Consider the following 26,551-nt stretch of genomic DNA (forward strand, 5'->3'; position numbering starts at 1 on the left):
AAAGTTAGATTGTTTATTTGAGACTTTTCTTGTTTTTTGAGATAGACATTTATTGCTATGAACTTCCCTCTTAGAACTGCTTTTGCTGCATCCCACAATTTTTTGTATGTTATATTTCCATTTTTCTTTGTCTCAAGGTATTTTTAAAATTTCTTTTTATTTCTTCTTTGACCCATTTGTTGTTCAGTAGCATGTTGTTTAATTTCTACATATTTGTGAATTTTCTGCCAGTTTTGTTTGAGTAATTAATTTCTCATTTTATACCATTGTGGTTAGAAAAGACGCTTGATATGATTTCAGTCCTCTTAAATTTATTAAGACTTGTTTTGTGGCCTAACATATGATCTATCCTGGAAAATTTTTCATGCACACTTCAGAAGAATGTGTATTCTGTTGCTTTTTTTTTTTTTAATTTTATGTTTGGCTGTGTCTGGTCTTAGGTGTGGCATGCAGGATCTTTTGTTGTGGTGCATGGTCTTCTTCTCTAATTGCAGCACATGGGCTTCTCTCTAGTTGTGGTGCACAGGCTTAGTTGCCCTGTGGCCTGTGGGATCTTAGTTCCCTGACTAGGGATCAAACCTGCATCTCCTGCATTGGAAGGTGGATTCTTAACCACTGGACCACCAGGGAAGTCCCTGTTCTGTTGCTTTTGGATGGAATATTTTAGATATAACTGTTATGTCTATCTGACCAAATGTGTTGTTTAAGGCTGATGTTTCCTTATTGACCTTCTTCTATCTGGATGATCCATCCATTGAGGCAAGTTGGGCATTAAAAGTCTCTAATATTATTATATTGTTGTCTGTTTCTTCCCTTAGGCCTGCTAATATGTGCTTTATATATTTAGGGGTTCCTATATTTAGTGCATAAATGTTTATAAATATTATATCCTCTTGTTGGATTAACCCCTTTATCATTATGTAACACCTGTCTTTTTTTGGTATTTATTTATTTATTTGTTTATTTATTTTAACATCTTTATTGGAGTATAATTGCTTTACAGTGTTGTGTTAGTTTCTGCTGTATAACCAAGTGAATCAGCTATATGTATACATATATCCCCATATCCCCTCCCTCTTGCATCTTCCTCCCACCCTCCCTAACCCACCCCTCTAGGTGGTCACAAAGCCCCGAGCTGATCTCCCTGTGCCATGCAGTTGCTTCCCACTAGCCATCTATTTTACGTTTGATAGTGTAACACCTATCTTTGTCTCTGCTAACAGTCTTTGTTTTAACGTCTATTCTGTCTGATAGAAGTATAGCTACTCCAGCTTTCTTCTGGTTTCCATTTGCATAGAATATCTTTTTCTATTCCTTCACTTTCAGTCTGTATATCCTTCCATCTAGAGCGAGTATCCTGTAGGCAACATATAGATGGGTCCTGCTTTTTTTTATTCATTCAGTCACTCTTTGTCTTTTGATTGGAGAATTTAGTCCTTTTACATTTGAAGTAATTATTGATAGGTTTCCCCTGTTAATAACATTTTACACTAGTATGGTACATTTTCCACAGTTAATGAATCAATATTGATATATTAACCAAAATGCATATTTAACTCAGATTTCCTTACTTTTTACCTAATGTCTTTTTTCTGTTCTGGGATTCCATCCAGGATACCACATTATATTTAGTTGTCACATCTCCTCAGACAGATGTCTCCTCTGCCCCTTGCATTGAGAGCATGGAGTCTAACCACGGGACCACCAGGGAAGTCCCAGATTTTTTTTTTTTTTTTTTGTGGTATGCGGGCCTCTCACTGCTGTGGCCTCTCCCGTTGCGGAGCACAGGCTCCGGATGCGCAGGCTCAGCCGCCATGGCTCACGGGCCTAGCCGCTCCGCAGCATGTGGGATCCTCCCGGACCGGGGCACGAACCCATGTCCCCTGCATCGGCAGGCGGACTCTCAACCACTGCGCCACCAGGGAAGCCCCTTTTTTTTTTTTAAACCACTACACTTTCCTTCTTTTAAAAAAAAAATTTGTTTATTTATTTTTGGCTGTGTTGGGTCTTCATTGCTGCACACAGGCTTTCTCTAGTTATGGCGAGTGGGGGCTACTCTTCATTGCAGTGCGCGGGCTTCTCATTTCTGTGGCTTCTCTTGTTGCGGAGCACGGGCTCTAGGTGCGCGGGTTTCAGTAGTTGTGGCACGTGGGCTTAGTAGTTGTGGCTTGTGGGCTCTAGAGCTCAGGCTCAGTAGTTGTGGTGCACGGGCTTAATTGCTCTGCGGCATGTGGGATCTTCTTGTACGAGGGCTCAAACCCGTGTCCCCTACACTGGCAGGCAGATTCTTAACCACTGCGACACCAAGGAAGCCCAGGAAGAGAGGTCTGAAGTGATCTTTAATGTCATGCTCAGGCTGTGGGGAACCACTAAGGGAGTGTGAGCAAGCAAGCAGCATAGCCAGAGGTAGGTCCTGCAACAGTCCTGAGGGTGGACGGAGCAAGGCTGGTGACAGGCGGGTGTCCCTGTCCAGGGAAGGACCAACAAAGCCCTGAGCTGAGGCAGAGACAGGAAGAAATGTATGGATTAGGAACAGACTTTCCTAGCTGTTCCTTCAAGTGTCCAAAGCTAGGAAGAGTCCAGGAGGCAGTCATGTCACGAAGCCAGTGGTTTTAAGGAGGGAGTGATCATGAGTTCTGATGCTGCCACAGGATCAAGTAAAACAGCCAGTAAACAGCCAACAGTGCAGGAGGCCAGTGACAACCTGTGCTGGACCATTTTTTATTGTTGTCCACCGGAGAGGTGGTAGAAGAGGCTTCTGAATCCAGTCTGACATAAAGCCCATGCACATCCTTTCTGCTGCACCAGATGAACTGTTTTATGTCTGCAGAAATGCCATGTAGAAACTTTCTTCCTTTTGATGCAACGCAGTCCATTTCTTTGGGTTGGTGAGACCAAATGCTTAAGAACACAGCAGCCTTCATGAAAAAATGATTTTTTTGAACAAGGGCAGCAGCAATTTGTGTACAGAGGCTCACAGAGTCTCATGAAATGGTATCTTCTATCAGCCATCAGTTAGCTTTTCTTTTCCACATTATGAATTACATTTTCTCTAGGCCAGTAAGAATCAACCGTCACTGTCAGTGCTATGGCAGTCTTATTTTGTCGAGGTCATATGACTCCTAAAGTGTGCTGCAAAGGCCACCATCCTGCAGAAAGGACAGGGCTGTAAAGAACTTTATTCTCTTTTGTCTAAAGATGTCACCTTGACAGGGAGCATTTCTGAACATAAGTTTGTTTCCTGCAGGTGGGAGAGGAATTTTCAATTTCTAAAAACAAAGGTTCAGAAAAGGTATGGTTGGAATTTTACATCATAAAATGTGGGGATAAGGTACACAAACTTTGCTCGTCAGTTCTCTCTATTCCAATAGAAGGTTTCCCACAGCAGGCAATGAACTATCAAAGTTCATTATCCTAGGAGGTATTAAAAAAGTGAGGGAACTGGAGAAGTATAGATAAATTCATGGGTGATAAATTAGCAAGGGAAACTACTGAAAAAAATTCTTTGAGATGTCGGCACATTCCGAGCTGGGAGGACCCTGATTTTCACCTGGTTCTGACCCATCTTCAAAACTATCAGATGTGTGCAGAGTGACTGCATTCACAAAGCACCTCATTGGGAGCTCTGGGAGAAATGAAATAGACCCTCACCTGCAGGGGCTCCCAGCTCGTGGGAGAGGATCAATGTGCACAGCAGTAACTACAGTAAGTCCCCTACAAACGAACCTTCAAGTTGCAAACTTTCAAAGATGTGAATGTGTGTTCCATCTACATCAGGCGTGAGTGAAACTGCAGCTTGCTCTCCGTCTCCTATTGCTGGCGATCCTTCAGCTCTACCATCTCCCACCTCCTCTCCCTCCTGCAGTCAGTAACTCTTCTTGCCTGTTCCCTCTATGCCAGCCCCTGTATGCCAGCTGTTGTACTGTACTACTGTACTTTTCAAGGTACTGTACTGTAAAATTAAAAATGTTGTCTTTATTTTTTGTTTGTTTTTTATGTATTATTTGTGTGAAAAGTATTATAAACCTTTTACAGTACAGTACTATATAGCCGATTGTGTTAGTTGGGTACCTAGGCTAACTTGGTTGGACTTATGAACAGATTGGACTTACATACTTGCTCTCAGAATGGAACTCATTCATGTGTAGGGGACTCACTGTACCACAAAGCAAGTTAAGGCAAGTCCTGTGATGGAGGGGCAGGGAAGGTACTTTAGGAGAAGGTGGAGTCCCCTTGGTGGACGCTGGGTGAGCTTCTTAGAGGAGGTATGTCTTGAGCCTTAAAAGTTGAGTAGAATTTCAACAGCAGAGTAGGAGAGAAGGACTTTCTAGGCGGAAGGAAGAGCTTAAGCATCTCTTCAGAATTGGGAGAGTTGCAGAATCGGGTGAGTGCTGTGAGTGGGTGTGGCTTGAGCAGGTAGAGAGTGGGTCAGCCTGAGAAATTCTGTAAGTGTCTGATTTGGAAGGACCTGAAGGCTGAGGAGTCTATGCTTGATTTTATTCAGAGTGAGAAAAACCAACAAAGGTTTGAGAGCAGTGGATTGATGTAATCAGAACTCTGTCTTCAGAGGTTCAGTGTTAGGTTGAATGGCGACGGGAGAGAGGAAGGTAGACTGTTGGGAGGGTGTTGCTGTAGACCAGGTCTCAGGCCTAGATGAGAGGAATGGAAAGAGAAGAGAGTTGGAAGGAGCCTCGGAAAGAAAGTGCTTTTTATTATAAAATAATGCAAATATAGAAATAATACAAAAATGTAGACTCATTGAGAGGAGTAAAATTAAAATCCCATAGGAACAACTACCATCTAAACATTTTGGGATACTTTTTTCAAGCTAAGTAGCTGATTTAAATTTTAGTTCATAGTAAGGAATGAAATACCACTTTCCTGTACTCCTCTAAGTTGTCTTTAATCTGCAGCAGGGCTCTGCCTGCAGGCCGGTGGGAGGTTCTCTCTCAGTCACTATGGGGCTCCCTTCCTCTCTTTACAGTGGGATCATACAAGAACCCTATGGTTCTTCACCCCTGATGCCCAGACTTAGCATCTCTCAGCCATTCCCCATCGGGTGCACTGAGGGTGCTGAGGCCTTTCCAGGGGGATTCTTGTCCCTGACAAAGCACCACCTTTTACTCTGGTCAGTTTATTTTTAGGTCCTTTGCTTAAAGCACTTCCCTCTCTCCATTTCCCCCTTTGGGACAGCCCAGCAAACCCTCCTTCATGTGCTCCTGCAAGCATAACGTTGGCCTCTTTCTTTCTGGGATAGGAGTAGGGAAATATCAGTTAGGTGTGGATTTTTTTGTTTTACTTCTTAAAAAATAACTTGCTCTGATAAGGTGATATGGTGAGTTATGATACTCTCATTGCAGGCTCCTGCATTTTTCTATGTCATTCTTTAATGCTTCTAGAACATTTCATTGTCTAGAGATCTATAATTTACTTATAGATAACATGAATTCAACAACTCTGTGTATGAAAGTTTTGGCTGTATTTTGGATAGCTTCTGGAGGTGGAATTACTGAGTCAAAGGACATGACTTTAGGGGAGTTCCTAGTGGTCCAGTGGTTGGAACTCCACGCTTCCACTGCAGGGGACATGGGTCTGATCCCTGGTCAGGGAACTAAGATCCTGCATGCTGTGCAGCGTGGCCAAAAAAAAAAAAAAAAAGACAAAATGACAACGTGACTTTTTTGGGAGGTATTATTACCAGATCATCCTTTATTGTCACCGTACCACAAACTTAGCAGCTTGAAGCACCACCCACTTATTAGCTCACGGTACTGTAGGTCAGAGATCCAGGCTCTGCCTGACTGCTTTCTCTCTTCAGTCTCATAGGCTGAAACCCAGGCATCCGTTGGCTGTGTTCTCGTCAGGAGGCTCAGCTGACTAGGGAAGAATCTGCTAACAAACTCATTCAGGTGGTTGGAAGCATTTGGTTCCTGAGGGTTATAGGACAGAGGTCCCTGGCTTTTTGCTGATTGTTATTTAGAGGTCACTCTCAGCTTCTGCCATGTGGTCTGTCCATCTTCACAGCCGGCAGCAAAGAGTCTTCTCCATGTTAAATCAATCCCTCACCCTTCAAATCTCTGACTTCCTCTGTCTCTGACCTCTAGACTTAGCTTTAAAGAGTTGATGTGATTAGGTCTCTCTATCTCCCCCTCCTCCCTCCCCCAAGAAATGTTTCGTCATCTCAAACGGAAACTCATTAAACAATAACACCCCACACCCCCAGCCTCTGGCAACCTCTACTGTACTTGCTGTTTCTATGAATTTACCTAGTCTAGACACCTCATATAAGTGGAATCATGCAGTATTTATCCCTTTTTGTCTGACATTTCACTTAGCATAATGTTTTCAAGGTTCATTCATGCTGTAGCATGTATGCCATTGTGTGTATATGCCACGTTTTGTTTGTTCATTCATCAGCTGATGGGCATTTGGGTTGTTTCGGGTCTCTCTTTCTTAGGGTTAACTGATTTGGGACTTTAATTACATCTCAAAATCCGTTTGTAGCAGTACCTAGATTAGTGTTTGAATAATGGGGAGAATGTGTATGTACACCAAGGGCCCAGAATCTTGGGGCCACCTTAGGATTCTTGCTACCACACACACTCTAGAAAGATGGTACCGTCCCTGGTTGGAGGTACCATCTTGCCCTCTTTCATACCCTTAATGTATACATTGCACAGAAGAGTTCTGGAAATGGCATCTCATTTCACTGCCTGCTTTTCCAGCTGGGCTATTCTCTGCTCATGACTCTAGTGGAATGAAGGATGCATAATAATCCCTTTTCAGCCTCCAGTGAAAGCACTCTGGCTTCTTGTTCCTAATGTTACCTGTGACGTGTTTCTTGAGGGTGTACAAGTGAGAAACCCATTAATAAGACCAGCGAGAGTGAGGCAGAGAATTTCTGTTTACCATTTGTGATGTGTGAGTGTAGCAGAATGTACAAAATGCATTCTCTCTTGATAGACTCTTGGAAAGAACTTAGAGCATTTAATAACCAAACAACGGCACAAACTGTTTCAGATAATGCCCTGAGAATACAGCAGGACTTGAACTTGTCCAAATAAGAGAATTTAGGGCTATAACTCCCATGATTAAAGTTAGCCTCACGCTCCAGCCTGAATGTAGATTTGTTTGGTTCGGTGTGGTCTTAGGGAAATTGGACATCAGATCCTGAAAAGATGGTGATCCCTAGGAACTGGGAGACCTGGGAAATGGAAGGCAGTAAAAGGTGCTGGAAATCTCAGATTAAATGGGAACTGGGCATCTCAATGACAAGAATGTGACCGTGGATTCAGCAGAGGTGGTGTTTGAATATTACCAATTGCCATTCTGCTTGGAGGAGGAGTCCATGCCCTTTGGGAAGGCATGGATGGTGTGTGTATGTGTGTATATGTGTGTGTATATGTGTGTGTGTGTGTGTGAGAGAGAGAGAGAGAGAGAGAGAGAGAGAGGGAGAGAGAGAGAGAAAGATGTCCCAGGTTAGATTGTGTGTAGCCCTGGTCTCAGGGGGAACAGACAACTGCTGCCCTATTGTGGAAAGTGGATGTGAGATTTGAATGAGAATTAGAAGGGGGTTAAGGTATCCACTGTAGAGAACTGCCAGCTGGGGACTGCCTGGGCCATGGGAAGAGGAAGACCCACAGGTGTCTACCTGCCTGTCTTCTCTAACCTGAGCTGGCTTTGCTGGCAGAACTGAATCTGTGTTCTCTCTCACAGGCAACTGCAATGTCTGTGGACTGTCTGGGGCAGCATGCAGTGCTTTCCGGGTAAGTGAGCTTACAGCGTTCGTCTGCCACGATTTCTGGGAACAAATTGCAAATCAAGAGGTTTCTGGGAAATTGGAAAATACTTTCTTATTTAAGGATTACAGTCATAGGGTTTAGTTCTGCTGTCCTAGTGACCTCAGTGGTAGTTGTGGGGATTATTTGCAGTTTATTTTTTTCTCTGCCCTAACAGGTGAGCAATAAAATTCCTTTGAAATGTTAGTGACTGGTAGCTTGGTCTTGAAATTGCCATTTTCTGTTTAGTGCATGGACTCTTCAGAAGGATGCTGTGTGGTATGGTCTAACAGGTAGCTAGTTCCTAGGATTGAGAGGATCTGGGTTACAGTTTGGCCATTGATTATGAGCCCTTGGACATTTATTCAGTTGGCCTCCCTGGACTTCGGTTTTCTCATGAAGCAGTTCGATTTCATCATGAAGAAGTTGAACTACATAATTTCTGTAGTATCTTCTGGTTCAAAATTAAGATTCTGGCAATTAAGGTCCCTGCATTTGCTAATCATCCTAACATTGTACCAGTATGATAACATTTAATGGTCAGAGTCCCTTTCCTTTCATGTTGCTCTAGATTACTACCTCTCAGAGTTAGCTATATGTTCATTAACTTAGTTGTTTATGAACCCATTTATAAAATGAAGTGTTTTCTATTCATTATTTTATTTTGAAATCATGTTTTAAATTACTTTTAAATAAAACCATAGCAAACATTAATTCAGAAGGATATACCATGGAAAGTAAGTTTCCGTCCTACCTCTGACTCCACTCCCCAGAGACAGTTATTGATACCATTTTCTTGTGTCACCCTGAATGCATAGATAGGAAAAATTGGTATGTCTCTTTTCTGCCCCAGCCAAACTCACTTTTTTAAAAAATAGCTTTATCGAGATATAATTCACATACCATGCAATTCACCCTTTTAAAAAAATTATTTATTTTATTTATTTTTGGCTGCATTGGGTCTTCGTTGCTGTGCGTGGGCTTTCCCTAGTTGAGGCGAGCAGGGGCTACTCTTCCTTGGGGTGCGCGGGCTTCTCACTGTCATGGCTTCACTTGTTGCAGAGCATGGGCTCCAGAGCACAGGCTCAGTAGTTGTGGTGCCCGGGCTTAGTTGCTCCACAGCATGTGGGTCTTAACGGGCCAGCGATCGAACCCGTGTCCCCTGCATTGGCAGGTGGATTCTTAACCACTGCACCACCAGGGAAGCCCCCCACCTCACCTTTTTCCCCACCCTGATCTCACTCACCAGAGGCAACCAGTTAAGACTCTTTAGCTGTTTATTTTGGGTTGCTTCTATTTTTCCAAGTGGTATACTACATACACTGCTGTATCTTGATTTATCCATCACAGATATTCAAATTGACTTCTTACAGTAGATGATGAATATTTAGCACTTTTACTTCAGTTGTGAGTCCCTTATGTATATATACCTGGCCTTCCCCCTCCTTCCAATGTAGTCATGTAACACTTGTTGGGTTAAATCAGTATGTGGAGTTCTTTTTCTCAGAGTTATTGTCAAGAGGTCCTATGCCATTCTGATTCTGGACTCTGTATGTGACCTATTTTTTCTCTTTGGAGAAATCCCATCTTTATCCCTAGTGTTATCTTTACCTCTCGTGTGTGTGAAATTTTCACTGTGACCGCTTTGGTATGTGTCTTTTTTCATTCATTGTGCTGGGCACTTAGAGGGACCCTCCTCCCGTTTTTGACATTATTACCTGTTTTATCTAAACAAACAGAAAAATAACATATACTTGGCATTATGTAGCCATATTAACAACCCATAAAATACTTGCAGGTGCCCTGGAAGAACTGTATCTCAGACGTTAGATTTCTCAGTATTGACTGATGTGGATATTGTCATTTGTAGCATTCTAGGAGAGAACGGGATTATATAACTGGAAATCATGCGAGTGTTCTTATTCTGATGTGTTCTTAGACATGCATACGTCCATGTTATTTTTCAACATGATCTTGAAGTTCACCATTTCATTTTCTTATATTGAACTTTAAAATATGTGTAGTAAAGTGTATGCTTAAGTGAACAGCTCAAATAAATTTACATATATATACACCCATATGGTCACCATTCAGATTAAAATAACAAATAATTTTAGCACCTGGGACGGCCCTTTCAGTCTGGAAATCTGTGTCTTTTAGTTTGGAGAAATTTTCCAGCATTATGTCTTTGATAATTTTCCTCATTCTTTGTGGAGCTTCTCTTAGTGCATGTTGGATATCCTGTATGGATTCTCTTCTGAACTTTCGGTCTTTTTATCTTTCTGTTTTGCATTCCGGGAGTTTTCTTCAACTTTAACTTCCAACCCTTCTGTCAGGTTTTAAAATTTCAACTATAACTTTAGTTTCCAAGAGCTCTTGTTCTCTGTTCTTTAAATTGTCTTCTTTCATGTCTCTGAGAATATTAATTCTAGGTTTTCTTCTTTCCTCTGTGCCGCCCATTTCCTTCTTTTCCTTTTGGCTGTGTTGGTCTCTGTCTTTCAAGTTTCCTGCTGTGACTGATGCTCATGGGCTCTCTGTTAATATTAAAGAGTGAGTGGAATCTCTGTTTACGTGTGCAATGGTGGGATCCACTGTAGGGAGATCAGGTGGGAACTAGGCCCTTTTGTTGGAGGGTGCCCAGATGCCATCATCTCCAGGGCTTTATTGTTGTTGTTGTTTTGTTCACTTTCGTTCTTTCTTGGGCTGCACACTTCCTCCTGAGAAGAATCCGCTTGTCATTAGCACCATCTGAAGACTAAAAGCCATGTGTTGTGAGTTCTGAGCAGGGAAAGAGGCCTGAGCGTCTCACCCTCCACTTCCTGCCCTGTTTTGAGCACAGCAGCTCTCACTCACCCCCTGCCGTGCCTCTTGTCCCAGGCCCAGGGCTCCTCTGAGGTAGTTTCTCTTCCTCTCCAGCTCCTGTGGGCCTGGATTCCACAGTGTGAACCAGCTCGCTCTGCAGGCCCTTGGGTGCTGGTTGTTTTTCCCCTGGATCACTTAACCATTTTTCTGTCGGCTTTCCGTTTCCTCCCTCATTTTCTTTGTGGGTTTCCGTCTTTTATGTTTTCACTCTTATTCTAGTGGGTCTTCAGTGGGGGATGAAGACAAACATGTTATGTCCAATCAGGCATGTTTATCCTGAAGTGCCCACCTTCTGCTGTTCTGCATTTGCCCTGTACTGTCTCTGATTTCCCCTGCTGAAAAACACGCCATATATATAGTGCTTGGCCTTTGCCCTGTTTCATTCTAATGGGAAATGCCGGCCTGCCTGCCATGGGATCAGATGATTCCTTAGGAAGAGGTCAGAGTTTCTAGGTCTTTGTACTATATCAACTTTCTCAGAAGCCCCAGAAATTCTCTTAGTTTGTGTCTTACCTGTGCTTCCTTTCTCTCTTAATCCATCCCTCCTCGGGTTTCTGCTAGAGTTCTACATGCCATTTTAACTTTCTACTTCCTGTCTGTTCTGAGCGGGGACAGTTAATCTTTTTCTTCATTATCGAGCCCACCTGTCCTCGCCGACTCCCGGGGGCTTGGAGCGCTCCCCAACAAAGAACCGCTGATGGCTGCTGAAGAGGTTGATACACACACCAAGGATTTTTTTCTTAAAACAGAAGGAAAATAGGTGAACAAAGGACATCACCGTTTTCAGATCCTTTATATTGATTGGCACCTTGAACATTATTGGCACTTATTATTATTTTCATTATTATTATTTTTTGGTTATTGTTTCCCCTTCTGATAGTGTTAATTTAGTTCCCATCACCAAGTAGTCAACTTGCACGGGAATTTGAGATCTTCTCAAATTATTTAGCTAAGTGATAAGCGAGGTGTTTAATTTTACACACGTTTATTGCATGCAAAGCACTGTGCCTAGTGAGGAGGGACATATAGAGATATTCAAGACATGCTCCATACCCCAAACACTCAGTTGGTTTGGGACAGGAACATTTACGTTAGCAGTTCTGCTACAGAGATAAGTGCTGTGCTGTAGTCCAAATGCAGACTGTGTCATGGGAGTTGTGTGGAAGCAGCTATGATCCTAACTGGGGGATTGGAAAAGCCTGGGAGAGGGCTGGGCTGGAGCTGAATCTGGTGGAGGAGGTCAGACTTCCATGGATATGGGAGGGAGGACCATCTCTAGAGACAGATCTCACAGGGAGTATGGCTCCCACTTGCCCAGCAGCCACGAGTTACTCTTGTCACTTGTATGCCTTTCGGAGTCGATAAACGTCATGTACATCTGGGGATTTTTTGAGCACTGCTTGCGAACCGTATGTCATTCCAAATGTACTTTTCTATCTTAGTGCTAATGCTGTTCTGTTTTCATAATGTTGATGTTGTTTTCCTAGCCGCCGATTCCTATACATCGTCAGTCTAGATGCCCCCTTCGAAGGTCACAGAAAGATCTCACGCCAGAGCAAGTGGGACATTGGAGCCGTGCAGTGGAATCCTCATGACAGCTTCGCGCACTATTTTGCAGCCTCGGTGAGCTCATTCAAGGAATACAGGAAAAGGCTTTTATTTTTTTATTTTTATAAATTTATTTATTTATTTATGGCTGTGTTGGGTCTTCATTGCTGCACACGGGCTTTCTCTAGTTGTGGCGAGTCGGAGCCACTCTTTGTTGCGGTGCGCGGGCTTCTCATTGTGGTAACTTCTCTTGTTGTGGAGCATGGGCTTTAGGTGCATGGGCTTCAGTAGTTGTGGCGCATGGGCTCAGCAGTTGTGGCTTACAAGCTCTAGAGCGCAGGCTCAGTCGTTGTGGTGCACGGGCTTAGTTGCTCCGCGGCATATGGGATCTTGCTGGACCAGGGCTCGAACCCATGTCCCCTGCATTGGCAGGCGGATTCTTAACCACTGCGCCACCAGGGAAGCCCGGAAAAGTCTTTTAAATGTGAGATCTAGGCTGGTAGGTCTGTGTTCTACGTAGAGAAGAGGACATAATCGTCATTTCTCAGACGGCAAAGAGGGGTTGCATGGTTCTAAAAGGAAGATGGAGGCAATTACAGATTTAAATGTATATGAAAAGAATTGGGGGTACCATCGGTAATTCTAAGAATTGAATCCAGATTTGGAAAGGGAAACAGGTAGATACCTCTATGTCTGTGTGTGATAAGAACCCATTTTCTGCATGAATGTAACTAGCCAGTGACTGAAAGAGGTTCTAAGGAAGGACCTGGTGAGCTGGTCTGGGGGCAACTGTCATTGCTTTCAGAGGGATCAGAAGATTCCATACACCCTTCCACTCAAAGGAAGGGATTCTTTTTTGATTGAATCCTGTTCATATGTGAATTCTTCCAGGGAAAAGATGCATATGTTTCACTAGGTTTTCCAAGGGGTTCACAACGGAAAAAATATCTGGGCTTAGATCATCTCTGGTATCCCTTGCCTGATTCTTTATCAGTGTTCTGTTCTCCTAGGACAATTAGAGACCTAAACCTCTGGCTCCTTTTGCACTGGGCCGGGAGGGCAGTATTTGAAGGAGCCCTTCTCATTCTCCAGGGAATATGACCATTCGCAGTGCTGTCTGGGTCTGTTCTTGTCGGGAATGACAGTCTGTGAGAGGAAAGCGTCTCACAAAAGAAAGAAGAGCAATGCTGTCAGCTTTAGAAGGAACAAAAAGCTGCCGTTCCCCGTCATTTCCAAAATAGAATCTGACTGCCTGCCTTGAACCAGGGACAACGACTAAAGTGGACCTGATCCCTGGGACTGTTGACAGGTCAGGCCAGATCATTCTTCGTGGTGGGGGCTGTCCTGTGCTTTGTAGGAAATTGGCAGCATCCCTGGCCCCTCGCCCACTAGATGCCAGTAGCATCCTCCCCCACCCCCATCGTGACAGCCAAAAATGTCTCTAGGCATTGTCAGGTGTCCCCTGGGAAGCAAAATCTCCCCTGATTGGGAAGCACAGATTTAGGCTGACCCTTCAGTACTAGGCCCAAGTGGATTAATACTGCATGTGTTTGGGAGTGGCAAGAAAGAGCCTTATTTATTTATTTTTTTCAGACAATCATTTAAAGTGAACAATTCAGTATCATTTACTACATTCACAGTGTTATGTAACTGCCACCTTTATCTAGTTCCCAAACATTTCCATCACTCCAAAGGAAACCCCCTTACCATTAAGCAGTAATTCCCCCACCCGCAGCCCCTGGCCACCTCCAGTCTGTGTTCCATCTCTGGATTTAGCCATTCTGGATATTTCATATAAATGCGATCATACCATACATGACCTTTTGTGTCTGGCTTCTTTATCCACGTCAGAGCATGTATCAGTACTTTACTCCTTTTTATGGCTGAATAATATTCCATCATAGGGATACACCACATTTTGTCTGTTCATCCACTGATGGACATTTGGGCTGACTGTTATAAATAGTGCCGATAAGAACATGTACGTGCATGTACTTTTTTTTTTTTTAAATAAATTTATTTATTTATTTAATTTATTTTGGCTGCGTTGGGTCTTCGTTGCTGCGCGCGGGCTTTCTCTAGTTGCAGCGAGCGGGGGCTACTCTTTGTTGCAGTGTGCGGGCTTCTCATTGCAGTGACTTCTCTCGTTGCGGAGCACCGGCTCTAGGTGCGCAGGCTTCAGTAGTTGTGGCTCGTGAGCTCTAGAGCACAGGCTCAGTAGTTGTGGCGCATGGGCTTAGTTGCTCCGCGGCATGTGGGATCTTCCCGGGCCAGGGCTCGCACCTGTGTCGCCTGAATTGGCAGGCGAATTCTTAACCACTGCGCCACCAGGGAAGCCCTGTACATGTACTTTTTTGGGTACTCATTTTCACTTCTTTTGGGTATATATTCCTAGGAGTGATTGAAAGGCCATGTGAAGCCTGTGTTTTACTTTTTGAGGAACCATCAAACTGTTTTCTACAATGCACAAGACCGTTTTGCAGTCCCATCAGCAGTGCATCAGCATTGCATAGCAATGCACAATCCAGCCTCACCAAAATTTATTTCCTGTTTTTGTTTTTGTAATTTAAAAATTCTAGCCATCTTAGTGGGTATAAAGTGGTATCTCACTGTGGTTTTGATTTGCATTTCCCTAGTGACTAATGATGTTGAACATCCCTTCACGTGCTGGCTGGCCATTTGTAGATCATTTTTTGGAGATATGTTTATTCAAGTCCTTTGCGGATTTTTGAATTGGGTTGTTTGTCTTTTTGCTGTTGAGTTATAAGAGTTCTTTATGTATTCCTGATACTAGACTCTTATCAGGGACATGATTTGCAAATATTTTCTCCAATTCTGTAGATTGTCTTTTTACTTTCTTGATAACGTCTTTTGATACATAAAAGTTTTAATTTTGATGAAGTTCAATTTACTGATTTTTTTTTCCCTTCATTGCTCTTGGTTGGAAGGCAAGCATTTTCAGGAGAAAGAGCTTTGGAGTTAGGCAAATCTGAGGTCAAGTCCCAGTTTCAACACTCACTGTTTTATCTTGAGCGCCCATCCAACTTTTGGAGCCTCAGTTGCCTCACCTGTGATGTGGGTGATGACACCCAGTGTGCAGTGCGATGGGAAAGAGCAGAGGGCAGGTTTCTTAAGGTTCCTAGTGCATAAACTGGCACTAGCAGACCCTGGAAATGGCTAGGAATGTTATTATAAGATGGGGGGGGGGGCTTCCCTGGTGGCACAGTGGTTGAGAGTCCGCCTGCCGATGCAGGGGACACGGGTTCGTGCCCTGGTCCGGGAAGATCCCACATGCCACGGAGCGGCTAGGCCCGTGAGCCATGGCTGCTGAGCCTGCGCGTCCGGAGCCTGTGCTCCGCAACGGGAGAGGCCACAACAGTGAGAGGCCCGTGTACCGCAAAAAAATAAATAAATAAAAAAGATGGGGGGGTGCTTTTCTTTACACTCCTATTCCCATTGGAAGCTATTTTGAATCCTTACCTTTTGACAGGAACCTTACCTATTTAGAATTGGAAACTGGCATTTCTGGATAAAAATCTCAGAGCTGTATACAACTATCTGTCTCTGAGCTAAAATGAAAATCCATCATATACATATATATATATATATATATATATATATATATATATCAGTTCAGAAATTATTAAATAGCCTACTAATAGTATTTAGTCTATTAGTAATCTTTATCCATTTTCAGTGTGTTTCGTGAACTCATGATATTTAGGGAGCATTTGCTGGCTTGTTTCTTTAAGAGAAATGTAGTTTGATTGAAGCTTTGTTTTTCTTCCTTCTCCTTATTGTAATTGTGGTTTCTTCTGGCCCATTTTCCCTGTGTCTTTCTGCTTAACCCTTAAAGAAGTTCATATTTCAAGGAGTCTTCTATAATTTTGCCTTCTAGGACACCCTTTTAGTGGTGATTCTGTTTTCTTTCTCATGCATGTGTTTTTTCAAAGTGTGGTAGGTGGACTCCGGGCATTTGATGGTGGGAAGGGTGAGCTGAGAACATGGAGTGTGACAGCAGCTGGGGAGATGGGTGTGTGACCGTTAGGGCAGGGAGGATTTTCCTCTGATGGTTGGGGGCGGCTCCATAACCCATAGCTCACGTGCTCACGAGTGTGTCTGTAGCCTTAGTTCAGCCATAACTGTTCAAGATGGGTTTCCCCTTGTCTCTTTTCAGAGCAACCAACGTGTCGACCTTTATAAGTGGAAAGACGGCAGTGGGGAAGTCAGCACGACCTTACAAGGCCACACTCGTGTCATCAGGTAGGCACAGCCCTCCACTGCTCCCTGGCCTGTCTCACTTTGTCACAGTGTCTCGGGAAGTGAAACAAAGACACCGTCCCCCTCCAGGCTTGACCCTCTGTGTTGCATTGGCCCCAGGTGGCTGCTGCGTCCTTAGCAGTCCTGAAGTGATGGTCTTTGCAGCGAGGAACAGCCAGTGTTTAGGAGCCAGCATCCCTGTAGCTGTTAACCCCGATCCCAGGAGACACTTAGGTACAGCCTGGTCCAGAATAAAGGGTTAGAGCTGTTTGCTGTAGGAGGGAGATGAACTTACGCCCACAGAATCCCCCAGCTCATGGCCGGCGGTGCCCTGGAGCACAGAGACCTTGGGGGCCAGCCCTTTGCTCTCTGTCCAGCCACAGTGGGGCACCACGTGGAGCTCCTGCATCATAGTCCGTTACCCAGATGCCCAGTTGCTTCCCACTCGTGGCCTTCCAGCTGGCTTCTGGAATGTTCCTGGATCCATCCTTTTCTGGGTGGGGAAAACTTCTTGTGAGAAGTAGCAGCAGGAAGTGTGGGAGTGGTGAAGCTGACGTGGGAGGTGATGGGAAAGGCCAGAACCCCCGGCCTGTGTTAACTGTTTGTGTAGCAAGTGCCTTTCAAGGAGTGAGGACGTGGGTGGGGAGGACCAGGGCCCTGCTTGCCCTCCTTGAAAACTGTGAGGCAACACGGCAGTTTGCCAGTGCTTTAAAGATGTTGGGTTTACTCAAGGTACCTGTGGTTGAGTCTGACTTAAAAAACGATGTCAACAATTACGTGGGGGTTTTTTTCTTTGTTTTGTCTTAGTTTGCGCACATGCACGTATGTGCGCTTTTGTGTGTGTATGTGTTTTAAGTTGAAATGCTCTGTTTCTTTTGGTTTGGGGGAGCAGGTGGTAACCAGGGAAGGACCTGAAAGTTTCCTTCAGAGCTTGGTTAAGTCTTCTTTCCCAAAGAACTTTGGAGATTCCCAGCCTAAACCATGTTCAGGGGCCCATTAACAGCGACTTTCTGAAGCCACTAGAAATGAAATCTGCGAATGCTTTGGAAATGGACTCTGAATTTTTCTCTTCGTTGTTGTCCTGTTTATTCCTTGTGTTTCCAGTGACTTGGACTGGGCAGTGTTTGAGCCAGATCTCCTGGTCACCAGCTCTGTGGACACCTACATCTACATTTGGGATATCAAGTAAGAACCGTTAAGAGGCATAACCACTTGGCTGTGGGATGATCTGGGACCTTTGTTTTAGAGATCGGGTATCTTAATTTGGTTTTCCCTAGATGCAGACCCTGAGATGAGGAGACATTGCAGATACGTTGTTTAGGAGGGGACAGAACTGCTATTGGGGGTGGGAAGAGAGACAGGATCGGGAAGGCCACACAGAGAGGGCACACTATCTACTTGGGTACCACCATGAACAGGTGGAGCTTGGTCTTACCGGGAACACTAGGGGCTGGTGTACCACTCCCTCCTCAGAGGTGTTGCCCTCCGAGGGCTGAGGAAGCAGGGGCGCCGTCACTGTCAGTCATTGGTTGAAGGCTGTCCCCGGGGGCCTCAGCTCCCTGGCACTTCAGGCCCGTCACAGAGGTTTGCACAACGGGCTTCAGCAGCCAGGGAAATCCCGTTGTCAGAGAACCACAGGTTCTGGCATTTGGAAGTCAGGCTGGAGCTTCCTGAAGTGGCAGGTGACGGTGGGGGCATTCTGATGGGTACAGACACACACGTGCTGCAGCGAGCAGTGCTGCAGGACAGCTGCTTTGCTCTTGGTGACGCTTCGCTTCCCCTCTGGAAAGGGGGCTGAGAGCCACCTCGTAGAGCAGCTCTCCATGGAGCAAAGAGTGGAGGAGCGCCCAGCCCAGGGCCTGGCGCGTCCTGAGTTCTTAATAAACATCCATTCCCGTTTCTCTTTGTACAGCAGATCCCTTTCCCCGTAACCGTTAACTAGAGGGCCTGTGGCCTGTGGAGTCTCCAGAAAGGACACCCTCTCCCCAGCCAGGCCACTCTGCTCCCAAATGGCAGCGACTTTGTGATGCTTTACACTGAAAGGTAAACTAGGCAGAGGACAAGCCAGGTATTGAGGTTTGACTGACCAGACAGACCAGGGAAAGGGATCCTCAGGGAGTAAGGATGCACACAGCTGACTTCACCTGCATCCCATGCAGGTTAGCGCTTCCAAGGTGACAGGTCTAAGGGCAGCGCCAGAGGAGGGAGAAGGAGCAGAAAATCCAGGGGAAGTGGAAGAGAGGGGCTCTTAACGAGCAAACCGCCCCCTGGGAGCTCTGGGGCAAGCGTCCCTCATACATGAAACAGTTGTTTTCATAATTTAAAGACTGAAAGACACTTGAACTGACTTGCCTTCTCAGGTCTTCTGAACAGTAAGCCAGGGCTGCAGATTTGCCTTGTCTGGCCCTCCTAGCCCTAGGGGGCTGCCCAGTTCTGTCATTTTGACCATTCGTGGTGAACGGTTGAGTCTCCCATTGTATCCAGGAGTAGTTTAAAAAAAAAATAAAATCGTGGTAAAAGCCACAAAGCAAAATTTACCATCTTAATCATTTTTAAGAGTGCGGTTCAGTAGTGTTAAGTATGTTCACATTGTTGTGCAACAAAGCTCCAGAACTTTTTCATCGTGCAGAACTGAAAATCTGTACCCATTAACCAACTCCCCGTTTCCCCCTCCTCTCAGTCCCTGGCAGCCACCACTCTACTTTCTGTCTCTATGAATTTGACGACTCTAGGTACCACATGTAAGTGGAATCATACAGTGTTTGTTCTTTTGTGACTGACTTAACGTCACTTAGTATAATATCCTCAGGGTGCGTCCATGTTGTAGCTCATGACAGTATTGCTTTCCTTTTTAAGGTCTAATAACAATCCATTGTATGTAGAGACAGTAGTGTATTTATCCATTCATCAGTCGTGGACACTTAGGTTGCTTCTACCTCTTGGCTGTTGGGAACACCCAGAGTAGTTTTCCAGTCCACCTTGGCAGTGCTGTTGGTTCTTGCAGAATTACGCCTCCACGACTGTCCCGTTGTTCCACAGGAGAAATGACACCAGGAAGGGGTTCCCTTGGCTCCCTCCACCCCCACATCAGAGTCACCCAGGCCACGCCAGGTCGTGTAATTTGTTCTCTGTGGATACAACTGTATAACTGGAAATTCAGACTTAGCCTCCCCTGAAGAGGCTGAGAAAGTTCATCTCCCTGGAGGGAGACAGGCTTCTCTTTACACTACTTTTTAAGGTCCTCACATTCCCACTGAAGTCTAAGAACGCACTGAAAGGAAAGTGAAGAAATGTGAGCAGCGGGAGAAAGGCACCAGGTGGATGGGGGCAGGTGAACGGGCTTTTGACTTCAGACTCTTATGTTTCAGAGATACACGGAAGCCGACCGTTGCACTGTCTGCTGTAGGTGAGTGGACACCCCCCCGGCGGCCTGCATTCCCTTCCTTCCACTGCTTCGCTCCCACTGACCCCCCGTCCCCCATGCCCCAGGCTCTGTCCACGGTCGCGTGGACCTGTAAGGTCCACGTCACGGGGCCCTTCTCCCGCTCCTCTCAGAAGTTAGAGTCAGGACTGTAGAATGTGGTCAGGAACTTATTTCAAAATTCAAGGGCAGGAGCCACATTGGTTTTTTTTTAAACTTTTTCTTGTGGAAACTTTCAAAAGTGTATAAAACTAGAAGAGGATGAATTGCCTTGTGTTCGTCATCCAGCTTGAACGTTGTCGACAGACAATCTTATTTCCTCTTTCACCCGCTAGTCCACCCACCCCTACCCCTATCCCCTTTGGGATTATTTTGAAGCAAATCCCAGGTGTCATATCATTTCATCAACAAATATTTCAGTTAAGTATTTTTAATAAGAGAAGAATCCTTTTAAAAAAAACATAACCACAATACCATTAGCATACCTAAAAATATTAACAGTAGCTCTTTAATGTCGTCAAATATTTAAGCAGTATTCAGATTTCCCCAGTAGTCTCAGTAGTTTTGTTTTTTGTTCTCTTTTTACAAATTATTTGAATCAATCCAAATAAGTCCGTATTTATAAGTGGTTGATATATTTCTCATCTCTTTCAGTTGGTAGGTTTCTCCTCCCTTCCCTTTTTTGGTTTGTTTGTTTGTTTGTTTTTCCTTCCCTGCAGTTTCTTTACTGAAGAAACTGTGGTTTCCGCACAGTCTAGATTATACTGATTGTGTCCCCGTGGTATCATTTATGGGCATACTGGGCATACTGAAACTTTGAAATCACTTTCTGAGCTACCTGTTTTCATCAGTCTCTTGGAATTTGACTATTTTTGCAATGCTGCATTGGGCCTGTTACAGAGTATTCTCACCACTTCCTGAGAGTTGAACTTGGGCATAGAACCGGTATACCTTGCCCACCATGATGAAGCCCAGCCATCAGTATTCTATTTTGGCCTCCTTGGTGAAAACAGATCATATTATCTGTCTCTTAAATCCTGCTTTTTTGTATCTTCTTGCGTCATTTGAATTCACATTTGGTGTTTGCTCCAAAATGATCACATGATTCTTCTTTTTATCCCCCTGCACCCCAGCACCTCATCATTTGAAGGCATTAAGCATCATGACTGTATTAAGCAGTTGGTTGGTTTGTTCTGTGAGGTTAGGGACCACGTCTGCCTTGTTCAGGGCTGCAGACCAGGGTCAACCTAAGTGCCTGTCCTGTGGAGATGCTGTGGGAGTGTTTGTTCCATGGATGTGGAACTCAGGCACCTGTGTCGCTTGTGCTGAGTGCTTAACAGTTGTGCTGGTGCCTCCCTCACAACCTGTGCACACACACTTGTAGGCACTTATGACCTGAGGCATAGAATGGCCCACAGACGTGGTTGCAGAGGACACTGAGCTGAAAGAAACTACTAATGGTCTGTGAATGCCGCAGTCATCCATCCCTGACTTTGTTGTTTCTACTTGCAGGCTTCTAAGTTAGATGGCTTATAGAGCACCTCTAAAAAGAAAGATTATTCTAATTGCTTTCTTTTGGGAGTCTTTCTGAAAAAACAGAGGTAGGAGACTTCTTTCTTTTTTGCACCTCAGTGAGGTCTCAGTGGTGGCAGAGCTCTCATTCCCTGAGAGGTGCAGCCCGGGTGCTGCGGCTCCCCAGAGCCTGTGGTCCTCATCTCTCTGTGAGCACATTGTTTATACCTTGGGGTAGGGGGTCAGTAAGAGCATGTCCGTGTGTGCTCCAGAGCGTTATCTGTTTCTGAGAGCTCTTATGGTCTGGGAGGTCTCCGTTTGACCCTGGTGTCACAATCCTAGTAAAACATATTGAATTAGGGGGTTCCCAGAATCCTCTGGGAGGCTTCATGTTCTGATGGACCACCTACTGGGAAAGGCATATTTTCTTGGAACTTATTTTTCTTTTCTTTTTCCTTTTCTTCTGGTTTTATTGAGATATAATTGACACACAGCACTGTATAAGTTTGTGTACAGCATAATGATTTGACTTACGTACATGATGAAATGATGACCACAGTAAATTGAGTGAACATCCATCATCTCATTTAGACACAACATTAAAGACATAGAGAAAATTTTTTTTCCTGTGTTGTTGAATTCTTTGGTAACTGTCACGTGGAGATGGAGCAGTATTTTTTTTTTAATAAATTTATTTATTTATTTTTGGCTGCATTGGGTCTTTGTTGCTGTGCGCAGGCTTTCTCTAGTTGCAGTGAGCGGGGGCTACTCTTCATTGCTGTATGCAGGCTTCTCATTGCGGTGGCTTTTCTTTGTTGCAGAGCACGGGCTCCAGGCGTGCGGGCTTCAGTAGTTGTGGCTCGCGGGCTCTAGAGTGCAGGCTCAGTAGTTGTGGCACACGGGCCCAGTTGCTCCATGGCACGTGGGATCTTCCCGGACTGGGCCTTGAACCTGTGTCCCCTGCATTGGCAGGCGGATTCTTAACCATTGCGCCACCAGGGACCCTGGAGCAGTCTTTTTTTTACACACTTTCTCCTCTAGCTGATATCATTTCTTGCAAAGAAACTGGGTCTCCTAAGTAATAGGAGACCATCCTCCAACTTCAGGGTCTCCATCATTCGTTCTTAGGTGACTTAAGGTGCCCTGTGTCTCAAGGAAAAAAAAACACAACAAAAAACCAAATAAGCAAACAAATACCCTCACCAAAACCAAGCAAGGGTAAAGTCTGGGCCTCACTCTATTTCCTGTTCGGTTCTGTCTCATACTCTGCGGATTCTTGGGTCAGGTTGCTCTCCAAAGTCCTGGATCCACTGCGGTGTCCCCAAGTAATAAACACCCACCCAAAGGGAGAGGGTGTCAAAGCAGAAATGTCATGTGTTGTCTGAGCAAAGAACAAGAAGAGGTGGAAGGAGAGTCATCATGTGGTTCAGGTTTAACATAATCATCGTGATTATTTTGAGTCAGCTGGAAGCGCTGCTATGTCCCAATTTTCCACCCGTCTCAGCCCCTTCTGGCATCTTCCAGTATGCCTCCTCTCTTGTGTAGCTCTTTTGTCCCCATTGTCGTTACCTCTGTGTTCTGGCAGAGGACTGAGTTCACATGGTGCCAGGAGTGTTCCCTCTCCCTGTCTCCACGCAGGGCCACGTGTAACCGCTTGCTGATGGGGAGATGAGAGTGGGGGTGGGGTGCACATAATTTTCTGAGGGCAGAATTGGGCCACACTGGGGCTTATTCTTCAGCTGAGCCTCATCTGGAGGCTGTGTTTTTCCAAGACACTCCCTCCCCCAGAAACGAAACCAAAAAAACCAGTGTGGGAAGGAGCAGGCTTTGAGCTGAGGCTCTTCTGATTGGGAGTGCAAGCTTGGTGTCCAAGAGGATGAAGGGCCAGGTTGTGTGATGTGTCAGTTACCAGCCAGCAGAGCCGGGCTGAACCGCCGCTCTGTAAGAAACTGTATTTCCCTGCTGATTCTGCTCGGAGGTAACCTGAAGTTTTTTTTTTTTCTCCTTAGTGAGATTATTTCCTCAATTAGGTGACTCTGATCCTGTTCCCATGTGTTAATTCATTTATTCTTTGGCTTCATTTTCTCCTTAACGATGGAGCTGATGCAGTCCTAGAAGCTTGAAGAGTTCTGTTCTTACTCATCCGGAGCTCATTATCCAGCTCCCCTGGATAAGCTCCACTCTGGTACTGAAGGCGTTGAGGGCAACAGCTTTCCTCCCCTGATTTTTCTTTGCAGCGGGTGCCTCACAGGTCAAATGGAATAAAAAAAACGCTAATTGCCTTGCCACCAGTCATGATGGGGATGTACGGATATGGGACAAGCGGGTAAGTAAGCTTTTTCCCCTCTGAGAGGATCTGAAGAGGATGCTGTGAATAGCAGGACTTGTTTTGAGAGACCAGGGTACCCTGTGCAGCCTGGTTAATTGCCACGTTAAGATCCTAGTACCAGATGACATTTGCTTCCCGATCAAACTGGTGTTGATGGAAGATAAGGGAGTGAGACATTATGATCAGTGGTTAAGAAAATGAGCTTGGGGAATTCCCTGGCGGTCCAGCAGTTAGGACTCTGAGCTTGCACTGCAGGGGACACAGGTTCAATCCTCGGTCAGGGAACTAAGATCCCGCAAGCTGCGTGCTGCGGCCAAAAAAAAAAAAAAAAGAAGATGAACTTGGCCTGACCGAAGCTAGCGTCCCATTTTGCTGCCTCCTGATTATGATATCAGGTGAGCCACAAACTTTTCCAAGCCTCAGTTTCCTTTTCTTCAGAATAAAGATGATAATAGTGTGTGTGTCCCTGAGGGGGTCAAGCCTGGGGGACCAGACACTATTCTAGAATGGTCAGCAGGCTTCATATTCCTGCCCCAGATTGCAAAGTGAAAACTCATTGTTCTAGGACATGTACCATCTAGAATTAAATCACTGAGGCAGGATACTTGGTATGCTCAAATCTTCCCTTGGAAGTCTAGCTGTGCCGTCAGCCTCAAATGAGCCTGCAGAGGGTACGTTCTCCCTGCATTAGCCCATGGACCTGAGAGGCATGAAAGAGTTGCAGGGTTCTGGGCTGCTACTGTAATGGCAAGTCTGGAAGTTTGATATGTTGGCATCAGTGAGAACAGTGATGCAGGGAAAGGGCCTCTTCCATGACTAGCTGCCAGACGATTGGGTAAGAGTGCAGAGAGTGGTCGACTTCTGTAAGATCTGGGGTGTAAATTCTGCTTCCTGCTCTGTGAAACCTGCCTTCGTGGGGAGGACCTACTGTTAGTTTTCCTGGAACTTGTTCAGGAACTGTCTCAACTGGGATGCTGACTGTAAAGTCTCAGCCTTGCTTCCGGCTGCCCTGCTCCCTTCCCCTTCCAGCAGGGAATAAAGTCATACAGTTGGAGAGGAGAGGGAAGTGAAGCAGAGATTGGGAGGCTGCTGGTTTGGGTGCCAAGACCTGCTGGGAAAGGGGTGTGCCGGCCGAAGCCCTCGCTTTAGGTGGCTCTTAGGTGACAAGGTGATTTTATAAGGAAAGGATGGATGGTGCATCTTCTATACGTTAGTTTTATCTCTGTCCCTTTAGTCCAGTCTGGTAATAGTCATTCTTCATCCATCTTTATTTCTTCAATTGGCAATTGGTTTTATTCATATTTGGCACTGGTATAGCATTTAAATATAGTAAATGGTTTAACTAAAATGTTTGGTTAATTTGTAGTACTCGTGTATTTGCTTTAGACTGTTTTCAGAGCCATAGGCACAATAAACAATTGGGTATTTAGCCATGAACTCGGTGAGGACCTGTTTTCCAAAACAGTAGCTGTGTTCCTTATCTTGTAGAAATGTACTGCTGAACTGTTTCTTTCTAGCCTTCGGATTGGTCTACTCATAACCCTGACTTCCCTTAACGAGCCTTTTATCTATTTTGTTTAAAGAGCTTTAACTTTTTCTTGGCTGTTAATACTTAGGACTTCTGTTCACATGGATTGTAAAGCTTGTTGGTTGTCATTTCACTTCTCTGGCACTTTCTAGTATCAAAGCAGGACTATTGGCAGCAAGCATCACAGGCTTAAAAAAGTGTAGTATCAGTGGTAACGTTGGATTTTCACTCAAATTCGTGAATGACTAGTAATACTAATATTTCTTTTTTTTTTTTTTTTTTTGCGGTACGCGGGCCTCTCACTGTTGTGGCCTCTCCTGTTGCGGAGCACAGGCTCCGGACGCGCAGGCTCAGTGGCCACGGCTCACGGACCCAGCTGCTCTGCGGCATATGGGATCTTCCCAGACCCGGGCACGAACCTGTGTCCCCTGCATTGGCAGGCGGACTCTCAACCACTGCGCCACCAGGGAAGCCCAATACTAATATTTCTAAGTGTTTATTATGCACAGGCATTGTTCTAAGAACTTTATGTGTATTGATTCATTTCTCTTTATAACTAACCTTTAAAGTAGGTAATATTATTACCCCATTCTACAGCTGAGTAAACTGAGGCACAGTTTGTTGCCAGGATTTAAATTCAGGGAGGCTGGTTCTGGAGATTGCACTGTTAACCTAATAGACCAGTGCTGATTACGGAAAGTAATACATGCTCTTTGTTGAAAATATAAAAGAGAAAATAAAAATCATTCATAGTCCTGCCCCAGAGACAAATGCTAATATTTTGGTGTTTTCTTTTCTTATGCTTTTTTTTAAAACATGGTTTATCATATCATATGCATAGTTATGCATACTTTTTTCATTTAACATTACAACAAATGCATTTCCCCTGTGTTATAAGCTCTTTCTAAGTATAACTTTTAATGGCTACATCATATTGTATCAGATAGCTGTACAATAATTGGTTCTAACATTTAATTATTCCCCACTTATTATTCATGTTGTTTCTGGTTTCTAGGTGTTCCAAATAACACCAAGATGAACATCTTTGGTACCTAAAGCTTTTTGTGAATTTAGGATATTCCCTTAAGAAAGGAAGAATTTTAAGTCTGTTGATAAAAATTGTCCAGTTTTTTTCCCGAACAGGTTATACTATGTTATATGTATACCACCAGTGACAAATGCAGCCTCACTGCATTGAATATTATTTACAAATATCTTCTAACTTGATTGCTAAAAACAATCTTTTAATGTTTTAATGTATAAATATATTTCTGAGGTTTCCTTCTGAATTTGTTTTATATATGCTTATTAAT

At 44.5% G+C, this 26,551-nt stretch overlaps 1 protein-coding gene across 12 annotated transcripts in view; it reads left to right on the plus strand.

Moving 5' to 3' along the window:
* The window catches only part of WDR59 (WD repeat domain 59), a 123,302-nt gene that overhangs the window by 5,290 nt on the left and 91,461 nt on the right, over positions 1 to 26,551 (plus strand). For all 12 annotated transcript variants that reach the window (XR_007474412.1, XR_007474411.1, XM_033434352.2 and 9 more), the window contains exons 2-7: positions 7,717 to 7,766; positions 12,128 to 12,263; positions 16,366 to 16,451; positions 17,553 to 17,633; positions 19,817 to 19,854; positions 23,619 to 23,707. Coding sequence is in view for 10 of the 12 variants with exons in the window: in XM_033434352.2 (XP_033290243.1) it covers positions 7,717 to 7,766; positions 12,128 to 12,263; positions 16,366 to 16,451; positions 17,553 to 17,633; positions 19,817 to 19,854; positions 23,619 to 23,707 (480 nt within the window). In the remaining 2 variants the exon portion in view is untranslated. The remainder of the gene's footprint in view (positions 1 to 7,716; positions 7,767 to 12,127; positions 12,264 to 16,365; positions 16,452 to 17,552; positions 17,634 to 19,816; positions 19,855 to 23,618; positions 23,708 to 26,551) is intronic.

The sequence above is a fragment of the Orcinus orca genome, chromosome 20 (assembly GCF_937001465.1).
Source record: "Orcinus orca chromosome 20, mOrcOrc1.1, whole genome shotgun sequence".
NCBI lineage: Eukaryota > Metazoa > Chordata > Mammalia > Artiodactyla > Delphinidae > Orcinus > Orcinus orca.